At 40.5% G+C, this 24,534-nt stretch overlaps 2 protein-coding genes across 6 annotated transcripts in view; one reads left to right on the top strand and one right to left on the bottom strand.

The window, feature by feature from the left end:
- Positions 1-4,030: 4,030 nt before the first annotated feature.
- Ndufb1 (NADH:ubiquinone oxidoreductase subunit B1) lies at positions 4,031-11,154 on the bottom strand. 2 transcript variants are annotated; one of them, XM_038336100.1, is made up of 3 exons: positions 10,899-11,154; positions 5,568-5,709; positions 4,031-4,143 (listed from the first exon to the last, which is right to left on the bottom strand). In XM_038336100.1, exons 2-3 carry the CDS (start codon positions 5,702-5,704, stop codon positions 4,107-4,109), a joined length of 174 nt encoding a protein of 57 aa, XP_038192028.1. In that variant the 5' UTR covers positions 5,705-5,709; positions 10,899-11,154; the 3' UTR covers positions 4,031-4,106. The 2 variants fall into 2 exon arrangements, with proteins under 2 accessions (XP_038192028.1, XP_038192027.1); XM_038336099.1 differs by having other exon boundaries at positions 5,568-5,712; positions 10,899-11,149.
- Cpsf2 (cleavage and polyadenylation specific factor 2) overlaps positions 11,017-24,534 on the top strand; it is a 27,477-nt gene continuing 13,959 nt past the window's right edge. Inside the window, exons 1-7 of one of the 4 annotated variants that reach the window (XM_038336097.1) lie at positions 11,017-11,136; positions 16,555-16,736; positions 17,890-18,155; positions 19,591-19,720; positions 21,148-21,263; positions 22,466-22,653; positions 23,584-23,874. In XM_038336097.1, coding sequence (XP_038192025.1) covers positions 16,588-16,736; positions 17,890-18,155; positions 19,591-19,720; positions 21,148-21,263; positions 22,466-22,653; positions 23,584-23,874 — 1,140 coding nt within the window. In that variant the 5' untranslated portion in view covers positions 11,017-11,136; positions 16,555-16,587. Of the gene's footprint in view, positions 11,137-11,215; positions 11,378-12,416; positions 12,435-16,554; positions 16,737-17,889; positions 18,156-19,590; positions 19,721-21,147; positions 21,264-22,465; positions 22,654-23,583; positions 23,875-24,534 lie in introns of those variants that run through there. The other 3 variants (XM_038336095.1, XM_038336094.1, XM_038336098.1) reach the window with 3 other exon arrangements.

Genomic DNA, 24,534 nt, shown 5'->3' with positions numbered 1-24,534 from the left:
CCATACTAGGATTGTCACTGTATATGCTGCTAAACTTAGCTCTGAAGTCAAAAGAGCATGCTTATTTATTATTATGGTTTGGTGCAGAACAGTGAATAAATACAGATTCTTTTTGAGTGATTGGTACAAAGCATCACAATAATTTTGTGAGATAAAGACCTTTTTGCCGAGTCAGAATAATCATATGGGTCTGGAGAGATGGCTCAGTGTTTAAGCACATTTATTTTTCTTTGGGAGTACTTGAGTGGGTCCCTGCACTCACACCGTGGCTCACAGCTGTCTTTAACTCCAGTTCCAGGGAACCAGGGCCCTCTTTTGACCTCCACAGGCATCAGGTATGCATGCAAGTTGTTCACATACATACATGCAGACAAAACATATTTAAAATGAATAAAACTAACTTTAAAAAGAATAACCATGTAGATACACTTTGATATGTTGTTACTGTGGACACCTCTGTTGCGGTATAATGCTCTTGTACACTGTAAAGATTTGTCACTTGTATTGATTTAATAAAAAATGATTGGCCAGTAGCAAGGCAGGAAGTATAGGCAGGATGACCAAATTAGAATTCTGGGAAGAGGAAAGGCTCAGTTTGCAGTCACCAGCCAGCCAAAGAGGAAGCAAGATGAGAATGCCTTGCTTAGTAAGGTACCAAGCCATGTTGCTAGACATAGATAAAAATTATGGGTTAATTTAAGTTATAAGAGCTAGTTATTAATAAACCTAAACTAATAGGCCAAACAGTTTATAATTAATATAAGCTTCTGTGTGTTTTGTTGGGTCTAAACGGCTGCAGAACTGAGCAGGACAGAAACTTCTGTCTACATACTTCAACAATATTCACTGAGTCTGTGTTTCAAGTGAGACTGTACAAAATATTTCCATCTTCTTGAGTATTGTACCTTTTAACTGGCATTAATTTTATTGCCTCAGACAAAATAGTTGAATAAATGTCTGCCATTAAAGATTTTACAGAAAGCCTCCTGTGTTCTGGTAAGAATGAGTGGTAACTAAGTAGTAGACTCATTATAGTCATAGTTTTCCTAAATTCAGCCTCCTGGAAGCAAAACCATGAAATGTGCTTTCCAAGAAGGGGCGACTGGACTGGACAATGTATTTTTGAAAACTGGCAGGTGAATTGTGAAGGAATTTATTGTTTTCACTTTCTTACCCATTTTGCAGGTTTTTTCTTGTTTGTGTGTGTGTGTGTGTGTGTGTGTGTGTGTGTGTGTGTATGTGTGTGTTTTGCTTTTGGTTTTTCGAGACAGGGCTTTTCTGTGTAGCTTTGGTGCCTGTCCTGGAATTTGTACAGTAAACAAGGCTGGCCTCGAACTCACAGAGATCCACCTGCCTCTTCCTCCCAAGTGCTGGGATTAAAGGTGTGTGCCACCACAGCCCAGCTTTTTTTTTTTTTAATACAGGAATAATAAAAAATAGAAACAACCCCGTGTCTAACACCAGGTAAATGGATAAGCAGTGTGGTCTTGGCAACAGCTTGTATGGGACATACAGCTTGTTTTGAACTTTCTATGTATCCTTCAAGTGCTGGCAATAAGGTACATAGGCTTAAAATAGATCAAAGAAACAAAACCTAATGTTACTGGTGAGTGCTTCCCCCACCCCCTCTGGAGACAGGTTTTACTATGCAGCCCATCCTGACTGCATTGTAACTTGCTATGTAAACTCAAAACTCAAGAGACCATCTGACTCCACCTCCCAAGTGTGATAGCATGCCTGGCCATGTGTTCCGGTTTTTTAGTACAGTCAAAAAATATGCCCCTGCGATATACTTAAATGCTAGTTTCTTAGAGTATTATTTATGAATTCATTTTTATATATTAATGTTAGGGGGTATTTTTAAGCCTTATTTCTCTAGTGTTCTTTTATAATCTTCCAAGTGGTCAGTACTATAAGGGTTTTTTTTGTCTCTATAGTTTTATTGAAGAATAGATGTCATATTGTACTTCAAAATATTTTTATTAGTTTTATAAGTTGGACACCTTTAAATACTACTGTCAATCATATTTCACCCATTTTAGGTCATTAGTATTTTTTATATAATCCATATATATTATTGTACTTAATCACTGTCTTATCCCACCTGTGACCAGGTTTTCACTCTTACCCATTTTTTGCGCCTTTTTTTTAAAATACAGGAATAATAAAAAGTAGAAACAATTGAGTGTCTAACATCTGGTGATTGGATAAACAATGTGGTCCATCCATATGTTAGTATTTTCTCTGAAGAAGTGGAACATTCCCTCCTGGAGAGGAAAGGGAAGCAGCTCATGAAACTGCAGAGACAAAGTTTTCAAGACTCACCAGCCTTTCCCCAAGACTCTATATGCCAAAAATGAGTTGCCAGAGGAGAGGGCTCTTCAGTGGGGCCACCTATAGGTTGAATAGGGAACCACAAAGACACAGCTTTGCTTTGCAGTTGTTGCCTGTGCCAGGGTGGGCTTTTTAGTGTTTTAGCTGCTTTGGAGTCACCTATGCTTCTCAAGTGACCCCAGTAAGCTTAATGCCCACCAGGCTACACCTGGATGGAATCATGTCTGTGGCATATTGTCAGTGCCCCTGCGTGGGGAGAATAAGTTCACATTTCCCAGGAAATCACACAGCACCATACAAGGAGCATTTGGCCATTAGACAAGTGAAACACTGGTACATACTGTAACCCAGAACCTAGAGCAAAGCGGAAAACCTGTGTAGGGAATCCACACAGGCCATGTCAGGTGAGAGTCATCTGAACTACCTACAATGGGCTCTACCACTGTGGGTGCTGTACCACCACCAAGAGAGCAGAAGTTTTAAGTTTTGATTAAGTATAATTCACTGATCTTTCAAAAACAATACTGTGTGTTTTGTTTAGGAAATCATTGCCAAATCTAAGCCTCCCTAATTTTTAATGATTTTACCAAACAAAACCCTAGCACTGTCCTTTAGAGTTCCCTGAAAGTACACTTTCTGTAACAAGGTATTTTTAATAAAGAGGTTCATTTTTGCCCGTGATTCTGAAGTTGCAAGCAAGGGACACATCCAGTGTTTACCTTCTTGTTGCCAGTTCTGAGGTGGTGTAAGTTATCACATGGCAAGTGATACAGCTCTTATAAAACCACCAGAAATTCAATTACAGATGCAGTTCCCTGTGATGTACAGACTAGTCCTAATCACTTGTCAGAAGCGCTACTTCTATGCAGTTATTCTAAGATGTTTCCATTGTTTTAATACTTCAGAAAGACATTAAACTTGGACACATGAATGATGTGGGATTCCCCTCTGTATGCTAGGAATGTTTTATTACCACTGGTTATTAAGCTGTTTCGGCCAATGGCTTAGTAAAGCCAGGCAGGAAATCCGAACAGAGGTATAGAGAGAAAGTAGGTGGAGTAGAGAGATGCCAGGGACACAAATGAGCAGTTTCATCCTACAAAATGGTGCACCAATGTGAGCCAACGGCATCTACATAAAACCTGAGACCGTCTGGGAAGAATTCTAGACACAGAAGAACAGAGTTAAGCACAGCTTCTTGGTAGCAGCGTATTTTGAGGTAGGCTCTGTTTGCTGGTGGTGAGCAGAGGCGCTGCTCCTTTAAGCAGCAGTCTCCATCTACACACGAACCTCTGGGGGACACTGAAGCCATAGCATGTTTGGAAAATGTGAGGGGAAAAATGGTAGTTATGACTTAATAGTGCTGTAATCCAAAGAGAGAAACAGAAAATTAAATGCTAAGAATAGGATACCTATGTAAACAACATGCTCAATTATAGTTTTTGATTTTTTTGAGCCATGGTCTTGACACACACACATCCTTAGCTGATCTAAAACCTACTATGTAAATCAAGTTGACGTTGCATTTGCAGCAATCTTTCAGCTTCCTCATAAATGCCAAGAGTACAGGCTTGCACCACCACACCTGGCCTCAAAAGTCATTTTTTAAGTCAAATTGTGCCTGATAATGGAAAGTTACCTCAATAAAATACAAAGGATATAATAAAAAGTGTAAAAAGAATCACACTTTAAATTCTTCCAATTAAATAATAAATGTTTTATTTCTCCAATGACTTTTAAAATGTGAACATTCTGAGATTTAGCCACAGGCTTTACTTCCAAGTAACTTCTTCATTGGGCCTCAGTTCCCTGTGTGAAAAGGAGGAAAGGAAAAACAGTAAACCATCTTAAGAATATTAAAATTTTATTTATGAGTATATGTGTGCCTTCAAGTATATATATGCACCATGTGTGTGCAGGTGTCCTAGCATGCCAGGAGAGGGCACTGGATCCCCTGGAACTGGAGTTAGGAAGCTGTGAGTAACCACGTAGGTGCAGGAACCAACCTGGGTCCTCTTTAAGAGCAGCAAATGCTGTTAACCACGGAACCATCTCTCCAGCCACCATGTAAATAATTTTTTATGAGAGGGCCAGAAGTTTATATTTGTTTACATTCTATCAAATTGACTTATTTACATTTACATTACATTCATCATAAACATTCATTCAATTCTCCCATAAACTTTTACTGTCCCTTTCCCAGCTCAAAGAACAGTAGTCTCTTGATTTACAAAGCACTCTCTTCTTCTGAGTGCACTTAATTGTTTCTGGATCCTTTGTAGCTCATTTCATCTTTCTTGAAATGCCAGACTTGTGAACCACACCTGCATAGTGACACTGGATGCTACTTAAGTCTTTTTACCCCTTGAGCTTCCAATCCAGATAGCTCTATCCACTGGCAGGTAGCTACACTACCTCATCTGGTTAGGCATGCCATAGGCCCAGGCAGCTGCTGGGTGTTACCACTCAATCACCATATGTAAAGCTCAAGCAGTGATGCCAAAGCATTACCATTTATTTCAGCTATATCATGGCTTAAGACATACATGTTATACAATAACATATAATGAAAGCATACATGATAGGTTTTGGGGAGCTGGCTTAAGTTTTGTTTCTACACTAAAATATTCTACACTAAAATTCTGACTTTGTAGCAGGGGGGCACTATGAAGGGAGACCTCAAGGAAAAGGGCAACAATAAAGGGCAATGAAAATTAGAAAAGACAAAATATTTCATGTTTTCTATCATGCAGAAATCTAAATTTAAATACATATGACATGTGGAACCAGTGAGAGGGGGCAAAAGTACACAGATAAGCATACTGAGGTTCAGTGATTGAGTGCTTGTTGCTCTCACAAAGGACATCAACACTGGGAGACTTACAACTGCCTGTAACTCCATCCCGATCCAGGGAATCCAATGCCCTCTTTTGGCATCTAAGAGCACCCACACACATGTGACACACACATAAAGAAAACCATTTTTTAAAGTGACTATGAAAAGATTAATAAGAGAAAAACACTTTCTAAGATATGAAATGGCTAGATCATAAATATTTACGTTCCAGAGATAATCATACAGTTTCACACAACAATTAAATAACAAGCCTAAAGTATTCATCACTCGACTGTAAAAAAAAAAAAAAAAAAAAAAAAAAAAAAAAACACCATTTTTATTTTGATTTATCGCTGGAAAAAAAGAGCCCAAACTCCCCAGAAGTGTGTGAACTAACCTCCGAAATAGCATACTCTTATTCCGGAAGGCTGTTAGTTTTTCGTCATCCTTCCTGTCTAGATAGCATCCAAAGACAAATCCCAGAGGGACAAGTATATGAACCCAGTGTTCACGTACAAGCTGAAGCAAGGTCATCGTGGCTGCTAAAACAGAGGGGAAAAAATGATTATAAAATACAACCACCTTTGAAATATTGAAAGGTGGATAGGGATCACTAGGTCCTGGGAACAGTACACCTTAGGAACGGGGACAAGAGCGGAAGAAGGATGGATATAACCAATGCATGCCACAAGAATGGGGATTCCTTTAATATGTACAACTAGTATGCTAGTCAATAATTACCCTTTGGTTTTGAGTTTTTTGTTTGTTTGTTTCACTTTGTTTTGTTGTTTTGTTTTGTTGAGACAGACTCAACCTTACTACAGTTACATTCTGGAGTCTGCTGTGTAGACTACGCTGACCTTGAGCCTGCCACAGATGTTCCTGACTCTGCCTTCCTAGTGCTGAGATTACAGGTGTAAGCTACCACACCTGGCTTAAAACAAATCATTTTTTAAATTGCTTCTGAAATAGGAAGACAGCTGTGGGCATGCCATGTTAAAAGCATAAGCCTCTTTAAATCTGCTAGGCATCAGAACGCAATTAAAACCTAGATTAGGCGGTAACGGTTAGTATAAGGTTCACTGTACTTGGGCCAGTGTGATTGGGCATTGTGTGAAGGCGCTTACTGCCAAGCCTGGCTGAGACTGACCCCAGAACCCACATACATGGTTGAGGGAAGAGAACCACTTTCACAGGCTGTACTCTGACCTTTATGCATGCACACGCACAGAAATAAACCTGATAAAAATTACACTGTATCACACCATTCATGAAATCCTATTTTTTACTTCATCAGTGATTTGATATGCTATAGAGCCAAGAAATGGAGAATTTAAAAAAATATATTTTACCTGAAAAATGAGTATTTGCACTCTTTATGTTGCTTCAGAACTTCCACGTAGGTAAAATATTCCTAGATGCTCTCACAATGCAAATGCAAAGTTAATACTATTTTACTAGGTTTTGGGTTTTTTTTTGGGGGGGGGAGGTTATGTTTTGTGTTTTGAGACAGGGTTTTTCTGTATGTATTTCTGGCTGCCCTGGAACTCGCTCTGTAGACCAGGCTGGCCTTGAACTCACAGAGATCCGTCTGCCTCTGCCTCAAGTGCTGGATTAAAGGTGTGTGCCACTACCACTTGGCTAGAATTTTTGAGTAAAGATAAATTTATTGAAAACTATTTTTTGAAGAATTAAAAAAAATTGACAAGAACATAATGTCACAAGATCAGAAAATTAAATGTTCCCAGGACACACATGCAAACTCACAACCATCCATAACTCCAGTTTCAGGGAGTCCAGTGACCTCTTTTCATATCCAAGGACACTAGGCTCAAATGTGGTGTACACACAAACATGCAGACAAAACACGCAAAAATAAAATATACTAAAAAACCCAACAGCTTAACTCAAGTAGCTATTAATAACAAGCTACTGTTCCGATTCAGCAAACTCCAAACAATGCCTCCTGTGTCACAGCACACTTTCTCTCCTTGAGTTGATATTTCGCTTTAGCTTTGAACACTTTCCAAGGGGCAGATGAGGAAGACCAGAACTAGCAATCAAGAAAAAATAACAAATGGATGCTGAATTCAATAAAAACACCACTGAATTGCCAATTTTCTCTTAAGATTTGTATACACAGATGAAACAAAGACACATTAACATGCGAATGAATACATCACATAAAGTGGCTGAGAGGACATGACAATCCTAGGAGAAGCAATACATTACTGCTAGAAGTGCTTAGCATAACCTGTGTTCGTCTTATGTAGATTCCACTTCTGCTTCATCTCCTGATATTGGTCTGTATATTAACACAATTCTGTTTGCCAGATTATAAGAACCTAGTACCTAAAGTCACAGTGTTAGATGATAATCATGAAGTTAAACGTTGCAATTATTATATAGTTCAAAATATGTAATATTCCTTATAGCAAATTCCAGTTTGAACATCACTGATTTTCTAGATCAGTTATGATGCAGCACATGAAATGAATATATATTTACTACTTGTCCATCTGTTAGTTTTATATCGTAGTCTGTTGCTTAGCTACAGCTGAAATTCTCAACCTGAACTACACATCAGAACCACCTGGTGAGTCCTTTTGACCTAGGAGGAGACTGGAATAGTAGAGCCATCCCTACTGGCATTCTAAGAGATGGCTTTGGTCTGGCTCCATGCAAAAGAAACATGAGCTGGGACTACGGGGCTCTTGCCACATAAGGTCTTACAGACTCCAGAACAACTCACCCACTGATTTGGATATGAATGCTTCTTGGAGATATAAAAGTAAAGCCAATCTTACTTTATTTCCGAGAAGACAGTGGTTCTCTTTGCCTTTATTAAGTAGCATAACATATTTAAAGTAGTTCTTGAGTGCTAACCAAGACTCACAAGTGAACTGTTTACCTTCTTTGTAAACCTGAGCCAGTCAAGAATGGAGATGATAAAGACCTTTGATAATAAGGTGACATTACTTTAAAAGCACTTAACTACAAAATACTAGACAATGTTTATATTCATGAGACTGTGTTCAAGTTCGGCAAACTCTGTGGCGACCTACACTTCCTATCCTTATTGCAAACTTAAGGGCCAGAAATGTACTCCGCAGGTAAAGGCACTGGCCACCAGGTCTAAGGACCCAAGTCGGTTGCTGAGACCCACATGAGAGAGCACTGACCATTCAAAGTTGTCCTCTAACCTCTGCACCAGCATGCCACCACCTGCGGCATGAAGGTGTGCACACACACATGCACACAAACACAAATATTAAGAAAGTGTTAGCCTTATCGTTTATACAGCTGTTAGACATTATTTTGTATTAATGAGTTCTGGCTGATTCCCAGCTCAGAACAGTTTAAAATAAGCTCAGCCGCCTGTAGGCTATCAGCCATTACCATTGGCATTCTAAGAAACGGGTTTAGCCTGGCTTTATTTAGAAGAGATGAGATAGGCTATGGGGTCTTGCCACATACCGGCTCTTATAGACTCCAGATGTAACGACAGTGACACTAAGAAAAGGATTCTTTATTGAATCCATGGTTGGATTCGATCACCATGAAGGAATATCCTTAAGAGATGACAAATCTAGACGTCCTAGAGAGGCGTCTCATATTACAGCGGTACAGTATATATTCAATGGGCTTGGGGAGCAGCGCAGTGAATACTATCTGTGTGGATGGTTTCCTGCAGGTAGATGAGCAGGGAGGGAAAGACGGACATCTGAGTCAGAAAGAGGAAGAGGGGAAGTAGAGTTGAGGATCTAGGCCATGGCCCAGATCCTTAGAGCTTCATCCAGTGCAGACAAAGGTGGTAAGGACCTGGACAAGCTTCACTAGGCAAATCTAGATTTTGGGTGAGCTAAGAATTTTAGCCAAGAGGACAGGGCCAATTAACTGTTTTAAGGAATATATTCCTGGCTGGTACTTAAGGAGAGCATTATATATATTAATCATCTCCTTTTACATCTTCAGATTTGTTTTTATATTTTTTTAATTTTTTAAAAGTGTGTGTGTGCGCACATAACTACAGCTGCCTGAGAAGGCCAGAGGCATCAGAACCCTTTGGAGATGGAGCTGTGAGCCACCCAACACAGATGCTAGGAACCAAGCCTGGGTCCTCTGGAAAGGCAATAAGCACCGAGCCATTTCTCTAGCCCTACATATATCTTTTTGTATGAGGGCCCATAAAAAGAATTTTGTTTTTATTTCAGAATTTGAAGTAACTGTAGTATTTCTTTTTTGTTGTTTATTTTTTCGGATTGTTTTGTTTTGTTTTTCTAAACAGGGTTTCCCTGTGGACCACTGGCTATTCTGAAACTCTGTAGACCAGGCTAGCCTTGAACTCACAGAGATCCACCTGTCTCTGCCTCCTGAGTGCTGGGATTAAAAGCGTGCACACCATAGTATTTTAACAAAAAGAACTGGGTTTCATGTTAGGGCATTAAGGAGTTACATGTCTTTTCCTCCTGTGGGGGGGTGGGGAGGAAGGAGGAAGGGAGGATGCTAGGGGTTGCACTTGGCTCTTTGTAAAGCACACGCTTCAATACGGAACTACACACTCAACCTTGGTCATGTATCTTTTAATATTAAAGTGACCCATTCCTTTTTTTTTTTTTTTTTTTTTGAGACAGTTACTGTATGGCATTGTCCCCCTCCCTGCCTCGTCCTCACAAATAGTTGGAATTACAGATGCGGGCCACTTGTAAGAGGGTTTGTGCCTTATCACTAAATCATATAATCTTTACCACAGCACTGCAGATTTGTTAAGTAACAATGTCTCAATATAGTGGACATTAATTTTTTTTTCAGATGAAGAGATCCAAGTTCAGTTATGGTAAAGTAACTTGCTTTAGATTACAGAGTGAAAGAGTCAGGTTTAGCATAATACCCAGCCAATCTTTATCCCGACACGGCTTAAGCTCTGTGTACTATTGTCTCCATGTATATACAAAAATAAACATTTAAATAACTTTTTTCTTTTTTTTGGCAGAGCCTCGTTGTGTAGCCTGGAACTCACTATGTACACCAAGCTAGTCTTGAACTCACAGGCACGCACCTGCCTTTGCCTCCTTGGCACTGGGATTAATGGCGTGCGCCACCACACCTAGCATTTGTTTGTTTTTAAAAGAAACAAACAACAAAAAGCCCACATTTTCTCTATATTTTTCTCTAACACAATTTTCTTTCCCCTTTCAAGAAAAAAGCAGAAACCGGTGTCTTATTTTGGTGAGTCCACTCCGGATTCACTTTAGAAACAGACATTTTAAGAGAAGAGATATACATGTATCTAACTGGATCCCACGGTACCATATAAGCACTGTGTCGCCTAAGCCATGGAAAACAGAGCTAAATGCGTAGAGCAATGGAACCCTTGAGATCGTGACGTACACAAGCTGGAAAACAAGCATAAAGTCGTGTTTTTAAAGGGCAAATGGGTTTCCTACTTAGGAGTGTGAAGGTGGGAGAGGAGGCAGATATCTGGACCTGTGCAAATGTGCCCTGCTTCTGGTTGGGAGCCACGGTCCCTGCTATGCCCTCTGCAGTCCCGGGGGTCCCCAAAGACGCTTGGGGTAAGCCAGGCTCAGAGCACCCTTGGTAAGCGGTGTGGAGCGGGCAGCCCGTAATGGTCCCCCGGGGGCGGCCCTGGTTTCCCTCCACGCGAGCCTTCCCAGGACGCTCCCTCCTGCACCACCGCGACGGGTGACACCCGGGTCCCCAGACCCACCTGCAGCCCGGTGCCGAGCACGACCCACGACCAAGGGCAGCGGCAGGGAGCTAGGCCACCAGCGCCAGCGGAAGCGGTGACCTCAGGAGCTGCCACTCTCCGCGCCAGCCCCGAGGAGAGGGGTGGCGACGTCGAGTCAACGCCTCTCTGTCTCCTCACGAGCGATTCCTCTAATTTTTAAGCTTTCAATACTCACGAGAGGTTCTGAATAAAACTTGGATCGACGCTGACAAGACTGGTGAGCTTCTGCGCTGTCGTCTTCCCCAACCCGGTCCCCCGCCACCCCCACAGATGGTGTCGCCCGGGTCGTCCCCGCCTCAGCCGCTCGCCTCAGGCCCAAGATGGCGGCCACCACACAGGGGCTCCTGCCGGCCGCTCTCCGCCGCTGAGCGCGCGCCTGCTCTGCTCGCTCTGGAACCTGCGTTTTACTGGGGGTTGGGAAGGGCGGTGGACGGTGCTGGGGGAGCCCGACCAGGCAGGTGAGGACGGGAAAAAGAAAGGAGCCTTCGGGTCTGGGTGGAGGCCCTCGGGGGACTGGGTTCCTGCACCGGCCCGGTGTCTCCCTGACGCGCTCCCGCGGTTTCGGTTGTGACCGTCTCCGTGGTTCCTGGAATAAGCGTTCCGCGAAGGGAAAGAAAAGTGACTTTTCCACGGGTCGAAACTTCGGGATGTTTGTAACGCTCCTAATGGGTCATGCCTCGTGTATATTTCCTCTGACCTTCCATCGTGTTGGAGCTAAGAGTCAAGCCGAGTCCAGCCTGGGCTCCTTGCAGTGGTGCCGCGGTACCCGCAAGCCTTCCCTGCCCCTCTTGGGTTAAGAGACCACGAGGCCAGGTGTCCTCTTGGCTCCTTAACTTTAAAGACCCTTGAGGTGTTTGTGCCTCACCTTGTTAGAATTGTTGCTCTCAGTGCTTCCACGATCATTGTGTTTCCCGAGACCTTATTCTTATTTTCCTTGTTTATATACTTTTCAGGAAACCAGAGGTCAAGCGCTCTAACCCCACTAATCTTCCTGTCACCGGGAGAATTTAAGCCACAGTCTATGCCTTCCCTCTAACCTTTAATGTACAATTCCCTTGCTTGTTTCAAATCCCTTCTTTACCTGAACGACTAAGGAGAGACTTCTCCCACTCTTAAGCCCCAGGACTAGTCCAGACCCATCTTTGTTCTTGGATTTTTGCATACTTCTCATTGGTTGGCCTCAACATGCACGATCATTCTTGAGAAAGCAAGTATATATTTGGGATAAAGCAGAGAAAGCCAAAATCACTACCCTGAAGGAGTTTCAATGCTTTCTGCTTGCGTTTATTTGCTGTGAGTTGTGAGTGCTGTGCTTGGTTTGGGTGAGGTGAAGAGGACCACTTTTAGACATTCAGCAACCGTTCTGCAGGTATTCTTTGTGCTAAGTGATCAAGCAATCAACTTTACCTGGGGACAATGAAGAGGCTACACCTGAGCTGGAGCAAAAGGAGTTTGCTAAACCCGGGAAAACAAAGTCACTCCTGGATGCAGAGCCAGGATTAAAATCTTGAGAAGGTTGGGCATTCATTGTTAAGGGAGATTTAAAAAAAAAAAAAAAAAAAAAAAAAAAAAAAAAAAACAACCTGCAAGAGTGGTTAGCAAAAACTGAAGGTGTGAATTGATTTCCACTTTGGATTGTATTCAGTAGTTAACAGGAAGCTCCTGCATACTTGGGGGAGTGGGCATAAGGGTGTGGAGGACCAACTTGAGGCAAGAAAACTAGATGAGATTGCAGTCATTCAGGGAAGGCAGCAAGCACTTCCACTGAGGCAGGAGAAGAAAGACCAAGAGAAATGAAGTAAATGCTGCATAGTGGTCCATTTAGTGAGAACTGATTTGCTGGTGAGGGTGGCTAGTTAGCTGGGGAGACTTCATGCTTGGTGATACCTTTGAAATCCAATCTGAGACATGTACCTAAAAACAGGGTGGTGCCAACTTTGCTCTTTAGCAGTGGCAAAAACACAATGTTCCCCAGTCTAAAGCATTGATTTTGGAGTATAGACTTATGCTATTACAGTAGCCACTAGCCACATGCACTATTGAGCTCTAGAAATGAGGCGGGTTTGAACAGATGTACTGGAATTTGAAGACAGTACAAAGACAATGGAAACTGACTCATTAAGTGATCACATGTTGAAATGATGATTCGGACACTGTTAAATAAAAATTAGGCTTTTAAAAAAACTTAACCTCTTTATTTTTAAATGTGGCTGTGAAAAATTTTAGATTACATCTATGGCTCGAATTATTTTAGCCTAGACTAATGATGGGAGAGGGGTGAGTAAGGGGGTAAAATTTGATCTGGACCCTGAGAGAAGAATAAACTAATGTCAAAGCAACGTCCTGATGATGCCTCACCCCACTTGCTGGTAATAACACTGTTATTTATCTTTATTTTTGCTCCTCAGTCAATAAGACATTTTTAAGTTTTTTTTATTTTAAATTTTGTGTGTGCACACACACATGTACCACAGCACACAGATGAAGGTCAGAGACAGCTTGCTGGAGTAGGTGCTCTCCTACCATGTGGGTACAAGGGATTGAACTCGGGTTCACGTTAACCACTGAGCTATCTTGCCATCTCTGCCTTCAAGGACTTTTGAGCAAGGAGTAATGTGTGTAGGGATGTTTTAGATGAATCTGACCATTAAAAAAAAAAAAAAGCTACAGGGAAAGAAATGGAGAAAGCCAAGTGTAAGGTAATGAGGCCTGGTTCTGAGGTGTTGACAGGAGGAACAGAAAAGGGATGGTATCTGTGCGAGGCGTTCTGAGGGAGAAACTCAGAACTGATAGGGGACAAAGTTATATTTCCCAGAGAAATAAAGGGAAGGCCTTCAGCTGTGGCTCCTTAACGAAAAACTAATGAATTGATAAAGAAATATGAAATATAGTCAGGACAAAAGACGAGAATCAGCGAAGTGGAGAGAAGAGTGTAGGAATCTGATTAAGTACTTAACCTTTTCTGTGTCTGCGGCCGTTAGCGTTCAGTCACGCGCATCGCCTGTTGTCCTTCAGTACACAGTTGCCTCTGTCGTGCCCTCTTCCTGTTAATGAATTTTTAAATTAAATTTATTATTGCCTGTGGAACTAGATTCAAGGTACCCAGGGCCCTTCAGCGGGGCCTGTCCTGCACATTAGGCCAATCTGTCTGTGTTTCTATGTAAGCATGGCAAGCTGAGTTCTTCCCTGACACCTGTCTCTTGCTTTGTGTTTTGTGTCTTAGCTGATGTTATTCCAAACTTTTGAACATCTTTTCTTTTTCTGCCCTGGCCTTATAAATCTTTAATAAGTAATCCTAGTTTTTTTTAAATATCAGAAGCAATTGAGAATTTTTAAAATTCACTTTCTACACTGTGTATGTAAGCAGTTTACGACCAATTTAAATTGTTTTATTTATATGTTTTATCCCTTTAGTAAGTTTAACTCCTTATAATTGTTTCTCTTTTTTAGATTTATTATCTTATTTAATGTATGTGAGTGTTTTATCTGTATGTATGTGTGTCACGTATGTGTCGTGCCTTTGGAGTTTAGGGCTTTGGGTCCTCTAGAACTGGAGTTATGGATGATTGTGAACCACTGTGTGGGTACCTGGAACTGAACCCAGGTCTCAATAAGAACAGCAAGTGCTCTTTACTGCTGAGTCCTTTCTTCAGTCCCAATTTTTCCTATTTAAAATGGAACATATAGGGCCAGTCATGATTGCACATTCCTGGAATCCTAGCATTTGAGAGGCTGAGGCAGGATAAAGAACCTGAGGCCTTTTGGACTATATAGTCCATTCAAGACCAAACTTCATAGTAAGAACTTGTCTCAAGAACAGACAAACATAAAGCATGTGCTTCTTCTGATCCTAGGGAAAGACAGAAATTAAAACACCATGGCTATAAACAGAATTATATTATATTACATTATATTATATTACATTGCCAAGACTGTTTTTTTTAAGATTTATAAAAAACTCTTCTGAATTTGTATTTTATCATGTCCTTGGCTAAGGTATCAGTAGGTAATAAATGTCTGATAAGGATACGTATTTACCATAAGGACCTACATGATACCTTCCATATGTTGAATTCTGGTCTTTCTGTAAAAGTTTTAATGGGAGTTCATTCAGTTATATCTGCAAACACTTTGTATTTTGTATACTGAGAACTGAAGTATATTTAAAGAGTTGGGTGTTTAGCTCAGTGCTAGAGCACTTGCTTAACATACATGGAACCCCAAGTTTGAGTTCAAGCACTGTCCCCTCCCAAAGAGAAACTTTAGGGGAAATAGTGCCTAGATTATCTTCAAAACTGTATTTATAAGCATTTTTATAGAGTAGAAAATTAAGCCAGCCATAGTGCTGCAAGCCTTTAATCTTGAGGCAGAGGAAGGTAGATCTCTGTGAGTTCAAGACCAGTCTGGTCTATATAGTGAGTTCCAGTATAGCCAGGGCTACATAATAAGACCCAATCTTGAAAACAAACAAACCAAAAGAATAGAAAATTTATGTGTTTATTTCTCATACCTCAAGTAAGCAAATCAGTAAATGTAAGTAAGTAAAAATCAGTAAATAAGTAAATCAGTATTTCAGATTTTAACTTATTAGAACAGCTACTATGTACTTCTGCTAATTAATACATCAGATGGGTCAAGTCTAGTCAGGTAGATTACCCAGGCCTATGATCCTAGTATTTGGGAAGTGGGGAGGTAAGTAGGAGGATGAGGCATTTAAAGTGGTCTTTTGCTACATAGAGAGGCCATCTACATTATATGAGACCTTGTCTCAAAAAGATAATAAATAAACCAAAGAGGACTGGAGCTGTTAACTGTAGACCCCACATTACTTGCTGAGCCATCTCACTGGCTTTTACCAGTTTACAACAACACAGTGCTCATATTAATCTTTTTGGAAAATATATGGTAGGCATTGGGTGTGTGTTGGGTGCCTACTGTGTGTCAGATTTTGTTTGGGGAATTGCAAACAAACACTGTTAGAATTAATTGCAAACCTTAAGATGTTTTTCAGTTGCTTACAATGCAACACAAGTGTTGTCAACATTTGCTTCCTGAAAAGTATTTGAGTTTCTATGAGTATATACATTTCGTGTGTGTGTGTGTGTGTGTGTGTGTGTTGAGGATTGTGGGAGAAAGGAGGAGCCATGGTTTTTAATCAGATTCTCAAGAGTCCCTGTATTTAATACCTCATATAGAGAAAAAGACTGTCATCGAGCTAGATAGAGAAAAAACAGATTAGCCTTGAAGACTGAGTTCTTAATTTATTACCACTTAATACTGAGCAATACAGTCTAGATAATTTCCACATTATTTGGAATCCTCCACCCTCTGTATATGTATATTAATGCTAATGTTTTATTAACTGGAGTCCCTAGGTGAGGAAAAGTTAATTAACTTGCCCTGAATCATGTAGGAGTTGATTGAAATCTGGATCAGTGATTCCAAAGTCCCCTACTTCACAGCCACCCTGGGGAGGGTGTGAAGGTCTCTGAAAACAAGGTTGTACTTTTAAATATAGCTATGATGGAAATGCTAGCTTTTAATCAAACTCTGGAATTTCTGCGCATAAAAAATTGAAATAATTTGCCTATGACGTGGACTGTGCTTTATGCTTAATTATATTTTTATTTGTAAGTACCTTTTAGGTAACCATTACTGGACCAGAAAGATGACATCTATCATCAAATTAACTACCCTCTCCGGGGTCCAAGAAGAGTCTGCTCTTTGCTATCTTCTCCAGGTTGATGAGTTTAGGTTTTTGTTGGACTGTGGCTGGGATGAACACTTCTCTATGGACATTATTGATTCCCTGAGGAAGTAAGTTACAGTTTGTAGTTCTAGGCTTTTATTAAATCAACTTAAAAACAGGGCGGCGGTGGTGGCGCACACCTTTAACCCAACCACCGGGAGGCAGAGGCAGGTGGATCTCTGTATTCAAGGCCAACCTGGTCTACAGAGCTAGTTCCAGGACAGGCTCCAAAGCTACAGAGAAATCCTGTCTTGAAAAACAAACAAACAAAAAAAACCAAACAAACAAGCAAACAAAGCTTAAAAAAAAAAAACAAAAACCAGATCCTCAACTTTACACTTTATAATGTCATTCTGATGTTATAAAACTGTTGCTGTCATTTCTTTAGTTTATAGAAAGTTTTATTTATGGCAGAAAGCTAAATTGTAATTGTTGTGGTTTTAGTTTATACTAAGTATATAAAACAGAAAGCTACATTATAACCATTGTAATTTGCAAAATTTTGATTGGCTGATAAGTTTTGGTTTTGAAATTCAGTGAAGCTTTGTTGTTACTTTGCTAGTGGACCACAGAAAGTGTGCTATTTAATTTTTGGAAAGAACATGAATATGTCAAAACCTGAAGAAAATTGATACGTCCCTGTGAAAGCTCTGTCCCCGAATGATATTACCTCACTTTCTGTGTCGCCTTAGTCACTATTGAAACTTAATTCTTTGAATGGTATCAACCTAAATATGTCAGAAAAAAAACCCAAGAAATTTACATTTGCTGCATTACTATTAATAAAATAAAAAAGGAGAACTTGAAGGCCGACCCCCAAAAATCTCCTTTAATTCTTTCGCCCTTGAGGACGTATACTTTCCTGGTTAATGATATTTACGACAACTGTCATTTTGTCACCCAGCTAGAAAACTGAAGCAAAGTCAGTAACAACTATGTGAGCATTTAAGTCTGTCCCTTTAACAGTCTTCTCGGTTCCAAGCTGACTTCTTAAACTTACTAGCATATGTGGTAACCATCCAAGATCAGCTTAAATGTGGCGTCTCCATTTTCTCTTGTGCTTTCAATTACAGTTCTCAGGGGTCATTTTCTTAGCCTTGGGTTTGCTCTTCTGCCTCAGTGTAGCCTAGAGTAGACCCAAGGTGAATGGGTGCATCAGGATGGCCGTTCCGCGCTCTCTGCCTCAGAACTGATGAGCTGCCCTCTTGGTTGTGTTCACAGGCATGTTCACCAGATTGATGCGGTGCTCCTGTCTCACCCCGACCCACTCCACCTTGGCGCCCTCCCATTCGCTGTGGGGAAGCTGGGTCTGAACTGCGCCATCTATGCCACCATTCCTGTTTACAAAATGGGGCAGATGTTCATGTACGATCTCTATCAGTCTCGCCACAATACAGAAGATTTTACCCTCTTTACATTAGATGATGTGGATGCAGCCTTTGATAAAATACAGCAGCTAAAATTCTCTCAGATTGTGAACTTGAAAGGTAATGTAGTAAATTGGTAGACGAATGAAGTGGAAGTTGTTTTCTTTTTTCTTTCTTTTTGTTTTGAGTTTTTTAGTTTTTACAGTGCTGGGATCCAACCCAGAGCCTCAAGCATGCTAGGCAAGGAATTCACCCTTAGCCGCGTCCTACCCAGTTTGGAGTAATGGAGTGAGTTGCCTTCTGAGAGGATTATATTATACAAATTACAGGCATTGTGGTGTGGGAATAAAAATTAGCACTTTCTGCCCGGAGGTTGTGGCACACACCTTTAATCCCAGCACTTGGGAGGCAGAGGCAGGCAGATCTCTGTATGTTCGAGGCCAGCCTGGTCTACATAGTGAGTTCCAGGATAGCCAGGGTTACAGAGAGGAACCCTGTCTTGATTGGGGGAAAGGAAGGGACTAGCACGTTCTACCTGAAATTTCCATTTGAATTTCAAAATATTTCAGACTAAATACTAGCGATATGTTAACGGCTTGGGTGTCCTCATATTTGGGTAGGAAACAGTGTAAAATGAACAAAGCTAGTATGTCTGAATCCTTGTAACTTATAGTTAGGTTCAGGAGACAAAATGACTCAGAGCCCTAAAGCAAATTAAATAGGTAGAAAATGTATTACTTGATAATGATGTCAAGTATCAGATCTACAAGAGGGAATCCTGTTACAGGTTTTCTTAAACATGAACTATAGCGTTAAAAACATGGCACAGTAGCTAGTGTGGTGCTCATGCTCACAGTTCTTGGAGGCCTGAGAGAAGGATCCTGAGTTCAAGGCCCATCTAGGATACAGAGCAAGTTCAGGCAGCCTGGGCTGTACATAGTGAAACCCTATCTAAAAAATAATAATAATAATAAAAAAAAAAACGCCCAAGAAAAGTGACAGCAGCAGTTGATGCTGATTAAACCACAAAATGACAACTAGTGGTATGGTCTTCATAGTTTTGCTTGTGTTTAGCTTTTCTGTAGATAAATTCTTCATTATAATGAGGTTTGAGTTGTTATTCCATCAGTTAGGTTAACAGAGGTGGTAACAACTTGACAATTACCTGTGCAGTACAAATATCAAAACTTAGTCCTGAGGAGGTAATGTAGTGGTGTTTGTCCGGTGTGCAAGGGGCCCTGGGCTCAGTCCATGGCGCTACAAATACAGCGTACAGCTGAGTAATAGTGTGCCGGCTGTTCAGTCTAGTCTCTAGCCTTGTGTTTGCGAGCGCAGATAGATTACCTCTGGGGTACGCACAATGAAATGAGAAGAATAATTGTCTCTATTAAGGGAGTAGAGTAGCTGGAGACATGAGAGGGGGTTTCTTTCTGCTGTAAGCATTTTAACATCTGAGTTATATGCCAGTGAACATGTTGCTGTTAACATAACTTAGAAATACATCTGTCCTTGAGATTGTGAAAAGTCTGAGTATTGTCATTTTTTTGTTGTGTAGGCAAAGGACATGGTTTGTCTATCACACCCCTGCCAGCTGGCCATATGATAGGAGGAACAATATGGAAAATAGTCAAAGATGGAGAAGAGGAAATCGTGTATGCCGTTGACTTCAACCACAAGAGGGAGATGTAGGTATATCTAGAGGAGCGCTGAAGGCAGCGCCACCACTGTTCCATTCACTGAAGGAAAATCAGAAGCCGCTTTTTAGTTTCTCATCAGAACTCTACAGCAATTTAAAAATATCAAGTACTGAGTATTTGCATTGTAGATTGACAGGTTCATTATAGGACATAAGGGCTTTAAACTTTTTATATTTCAGTATCTATCCTATAATGCAGATATTTCCCTGGGGGTGTTGAAAGTGTATTTTTATACATTACATTATATTTTATATGATCTTGACTTTTTGATAGAACTTTGTGATTCTTTTCTTTGGAGGCTGGGTAGTAATTGCCATCTAATTTAATGATACTTGATGACAGATTTCCTTTAAAAGGGAACATAATGGTTATAATTTTACATTATTCATTTGATATTCAGAAAAATACTGTAAATTTTGTGTGTGTGTTCACTGTCCTACAGGCTTCCTTTGCTACAACTGTACATTAAATCCATGGCTATTTTGTGTTAGATTACAGTCATCTTAAGGTCTAAACATTAAGGACTAACAGATTGAATTTAGAGTTGTAATCATGGGTAGATGAGAAGGTTGAAAATGTAAATGAGTAAATGGTAAATGAATTCAACCACTTTAGAAAGTACAACAGTAAATTTTAGGCGATTTAGAGTTAATTGAGGAAGGCAGCAGTGTTGCTGTGCCCTGCCCACACAAGGTGACGTGCTTACAAAAGAAGACTGCTGGATTTGATTATATGCAGATTTAAAACAGTAGCCTACACTATAAAACCATAAAATACTGTAGTAATTAGCCAAAGATTTACATACATGTAAGACTAGGAATTATTCAAGATATTATGACATCACTTGGGCTGCATATAGCCCATTTCTCTAAAATCAAATGTCAAGCAGAAGGTTTTTACAATTCTAAAAGCTGGGTTTAGAAAGAAAAATATTAATGTCATGGGAAAAATTCAGAAGAAAGAAATGAATATATAGGAATATCTATAAGATATCTATGTTCTAAATGCATATATGGATACACAAGAAAATTTGTGTTTAGAGGGATATGTCCAATATATCATATCATTTGTCTTTAAGTGATCCTCTAGAATATTTTGTTTCCTCAAACTTTTCTGAATTTATGAGATTTTTTTTTTTTAAATCAAATACATGGTGCTGGAGAGATGGCTCAGTGGTTGAGAGCTCTTCCAGAGGACCCAGGTTCAATTCCCAGCACCCATGTGGCAGCTCACAACTATCTGTAACTCCAGTACCAGGGGACCCAACAGCCATGGCAAAACACCAGTGCATATAAAATCAAGCATGCATATGTTTATAGTTGGGGGTGCTTAGAAAAGCAGTACTTTTGTAATAGGTTAGCTATCAATGTTCATTTGAAATGACAGGTATTCTTCATCTTTAAACTTTGTTATAGCCACTTAAATGGATGTTCCCTGGAAATGCTAAGCAGACCCTCTCTACTTATCACAGATTCATTTAATGCTACGTATGTGCAGCCTAGAAGGAAACAGAGAGACGAGCAGCTCCTGAGTACGTATGTCTAGTATTCTGTTGGGATAGCGTTCAAGTGTGTAGATAGCAAATCCTGATTATTTTGTCTAGCTATGCTGGAAGAGATTGGCTAACTCTAATAATTAATTTTCTAATTATATTTTTTAAGTTTATACAGTGTATGTATGTACATGTGTATGCTTGCGACAGAGTGCATGTAGAGGTCAGAGGACAACTTGTGGATGTGAGGTGTCTCCTCCCACCATCTAGGTCTTTAGGATCAAGGCTTGGCAACAAGCACATTACCCCATTGAGCTGTTTTGCTGGGCCCATAACTCCTGTGGTGTTGGCTTGGTCTGGTCTGGTTTGGTCTTGGTTTGGTTTGGTTTGGTTTGGTTTTGAGAGATGCTAATATGACCATGTCAGGATGCTGTCTCTCTAAACGTTGGCTTCCTCGACCACTTAGCACATGTATAGCTCTCTGAGGCAATCGCTGGTCTCTGTATAACGTGGAGATTTTATACACACACACACACACACACACACACACACACACACACACACGTATATCTATGTATGTGTGTGTGTATGTGTATATGTGTGTGTGTGTGTGTGTGTGTATGTATATGCTCCAAAGAACAGTGGGAGGGTACCCAAGAGAGGATGAGAGCGCACAAGGTCTGCTGGCGGGTGCGGTGTGTTCTATTCCCATAGAGTTAGCTTGACTTTGCTGAGGTGCTTCTGCTTTGACTCTTTCTGCTGTGCTTTGTGTTATTTTTTATAAGCCATATGTGATGGCAACAGGAAAGCTGTTCCACTTTTAAACATGGGAGCAAGCACTCTCATCTGTCTACTTACCAACTCACTAACTTTAAGAAGCTCCTCAGAGTGTGTGTGTGTGTGTGTGTGTGTGTGTGTTTGCTAGGTAGAGTTTGCTTTTACCCAACACTTCAAGCTGACTTTGAGAACAATGACATCTATTTCTAAGGATGCTTTTCTTCTTGGAAGGGAACATGTTCTGTATTTTATTCTACATACATGCGTACAAAACATGTATTGTGTATTTTATTCATAGAAAGATACATTTAATCAAGTCAAAAGTAATTGTGTTGATGTGAACAAGTACTTTTTATATGTGTCCTAGTAACTACTTATACAGTCTTTATAAACGACACTGGGGAATTGAGTTTAATTTTGTTACAAAGCACTTGTTTTATAGGGATCTTCTGTTCTTGTTTAAGCAAATGTCCTGGAAACTCTTCGGGGTGATGGAAATGTGCTCATAGCGGTGGACACGGCAGGCCGAGTTCTGGAGCTTGCTCAGCTTCTTGATCAGATTTGGAGAACTAAAGATGCAGGGCTGGGTGTCTATTCACTGGCACTCCTGAATAATGTCAGTTATAACGTGGTGGAGTTTTCCAAATCACAGGTTTGTTCTCATGTGACATTGAATAAAGAGTTTAAGTGTTGTGTCGTAATTGCCCGTCAGATATTATTTTTCTACAATTGATAATAATAGCAGCTGAATGTTAACTGCTTAGTGTCCTGTGTTCTTCGCATACATTATTTCACTTAAGCCTAAAGTTTGTATTTTTATCTCCATTTTACAGGTTGATCAAGTTGCTTGTTTTCTAACGCTTGGTTTCCTGATCTGTAAAAAGGGGATAAAAATAAAATATCAAAAAAATAAATAAAATATCAGTGCTAGAATTTATCCTTTTTTTTCTTTTTTTCTGTTTTATTTATTTTTCTGAGGCAGAGTTTCTCTTTAGCTTTGGAGCCTGTTCTAGAACTCATTCTGTAGGCCAGGCTGGCCTTGAACTCACAGAGATCTGCTTGCCTCTGCTTCCTGGTGTTGGGATTAAAGGCGTGCACCACCACTGCCTGGCCACATCATTCTTAAAATAAATTCATTTCCCTCCAAGCATTGATACCTGGGTTCCACTATTGATTTAGAACACCATTCTCTTCTCAAAAAGATTTAAGCAGACATAAGTGAAACACTGTAAATTGTTATTGTTTTTTCAAGACGGAGTTTCTCAGTGTATCCTTGGCCTTGGAACTTGCTCTGTAGACCAGTCTGGCCTCAAAGTCAGATCCGCCTGCTTCTGCCTCCTGAGTGTAGCGATTAAAGGCGTGCGCCACCACACTCAAAAATTTTTTTCCTTTTTGTTTGTTTCTTTGTTTAAGGATTAAAAACTGGAGTAGGAGAATCTAATGAGGAAAAGCCTATTAGCTACTTGTCCAAATAGCACGAATTTAATCAACTAGTTGGGGAAAAGACTTAAAATTTGATTATTGTTAAATATCTCACATCTATGGCATTTTCTAATTATTGTCATTTTCCTCCTTGTTTTAGGTAGAATGGATGAGTGATAAATTAATGAGATGTTTTGAAGACAAAAGAAATAACCCGTTTCAGTTTCGCCATCTCTCTCTGTGCCATGGTCTTTCTGACTTGGCTCGAGTTCCAAGCCCCAAAGTTGTACTTGCCAGCCAGCCTGACCTTGAGTGTGGATTCTCAAGAGACCTCTTTATTCAGTGGTGTCAGGACCCGAAAAACTCAATCATTCTAACCTATAGAACAACTCCTGGGACTTTAGCACGTTTCTTAATTGATAATCCTTCTGAGAAAGTTACAGAAATAGAGGTGAGCACTTATATTCAAACTTTATGTTTATTGTATTTATTTGGCACTGGCTCCAATTAATGTTGCGTGTGTGTGTGTGTGTGTGTGTGTGTGTAACCATCTACTAAAGCATGGGCAACACGCTTGTGCCACATCCCCGAAGAACAATGATTCTCCCTCCCTCGGCAGCCATTGTAGCTCTTCTGCTAGAGGTGGGCCTGTCCATGCTGGATTTTTGACTGGCTTGATCGTATGCAGGTGACCACAGCTGCACTGAAGTCATCGGTGCAACACACATTATATCCAGAAGACAACATTTCACAGCATTCCTCCCTATCCTCCAGCTCTTAAATTCTTGCCATCTCCTTTCCTGCCTGGTTCCCTGAGCCTTGGAGGTGTGGGGCCATTGGTCTAGGTCTCCCGTCTGGGAATCAGACCTCACAGTCCCAGTTGCTCAGCACAGAGTCTTCATTAACTGCTCCCTTTGCAAAAAGTGTCTCTCAGCACGGTTAAGAGCAGCATTAATCTGTGGGTACAAACATAAATATTTGGAAGGCAGTCTGTCAACATGACCATTTAGCAGAGCAACAGTAGACTCCCCACAGTGGCCAGTGACCTCCCTAGTCAGGGCCTTTTGACCAGTTTAACATTGCCAGTTATGAATTCCCTCCTGTAGGACAG

This window comes from Arvicola amphibius, chromosome 7 (genome assembly GCF_903992535.2).
Source record: "Arvicola amphibius chromosome 7, mArvAmp1.2, whole genome shotgun sequence".
In the NCBI taxonomy this organism is placed as follows: Eukaryota; Metazoa; Chordata; class Mammalia; order Rodentia; family Cricetidae; genus Arvicola; species Arvicola amphibius.
The sequence above is the reverse complement of the archived record's forward strand: the minus strand, read 5'-3'. Positions and strand labels throughout refer to the sequence as shown.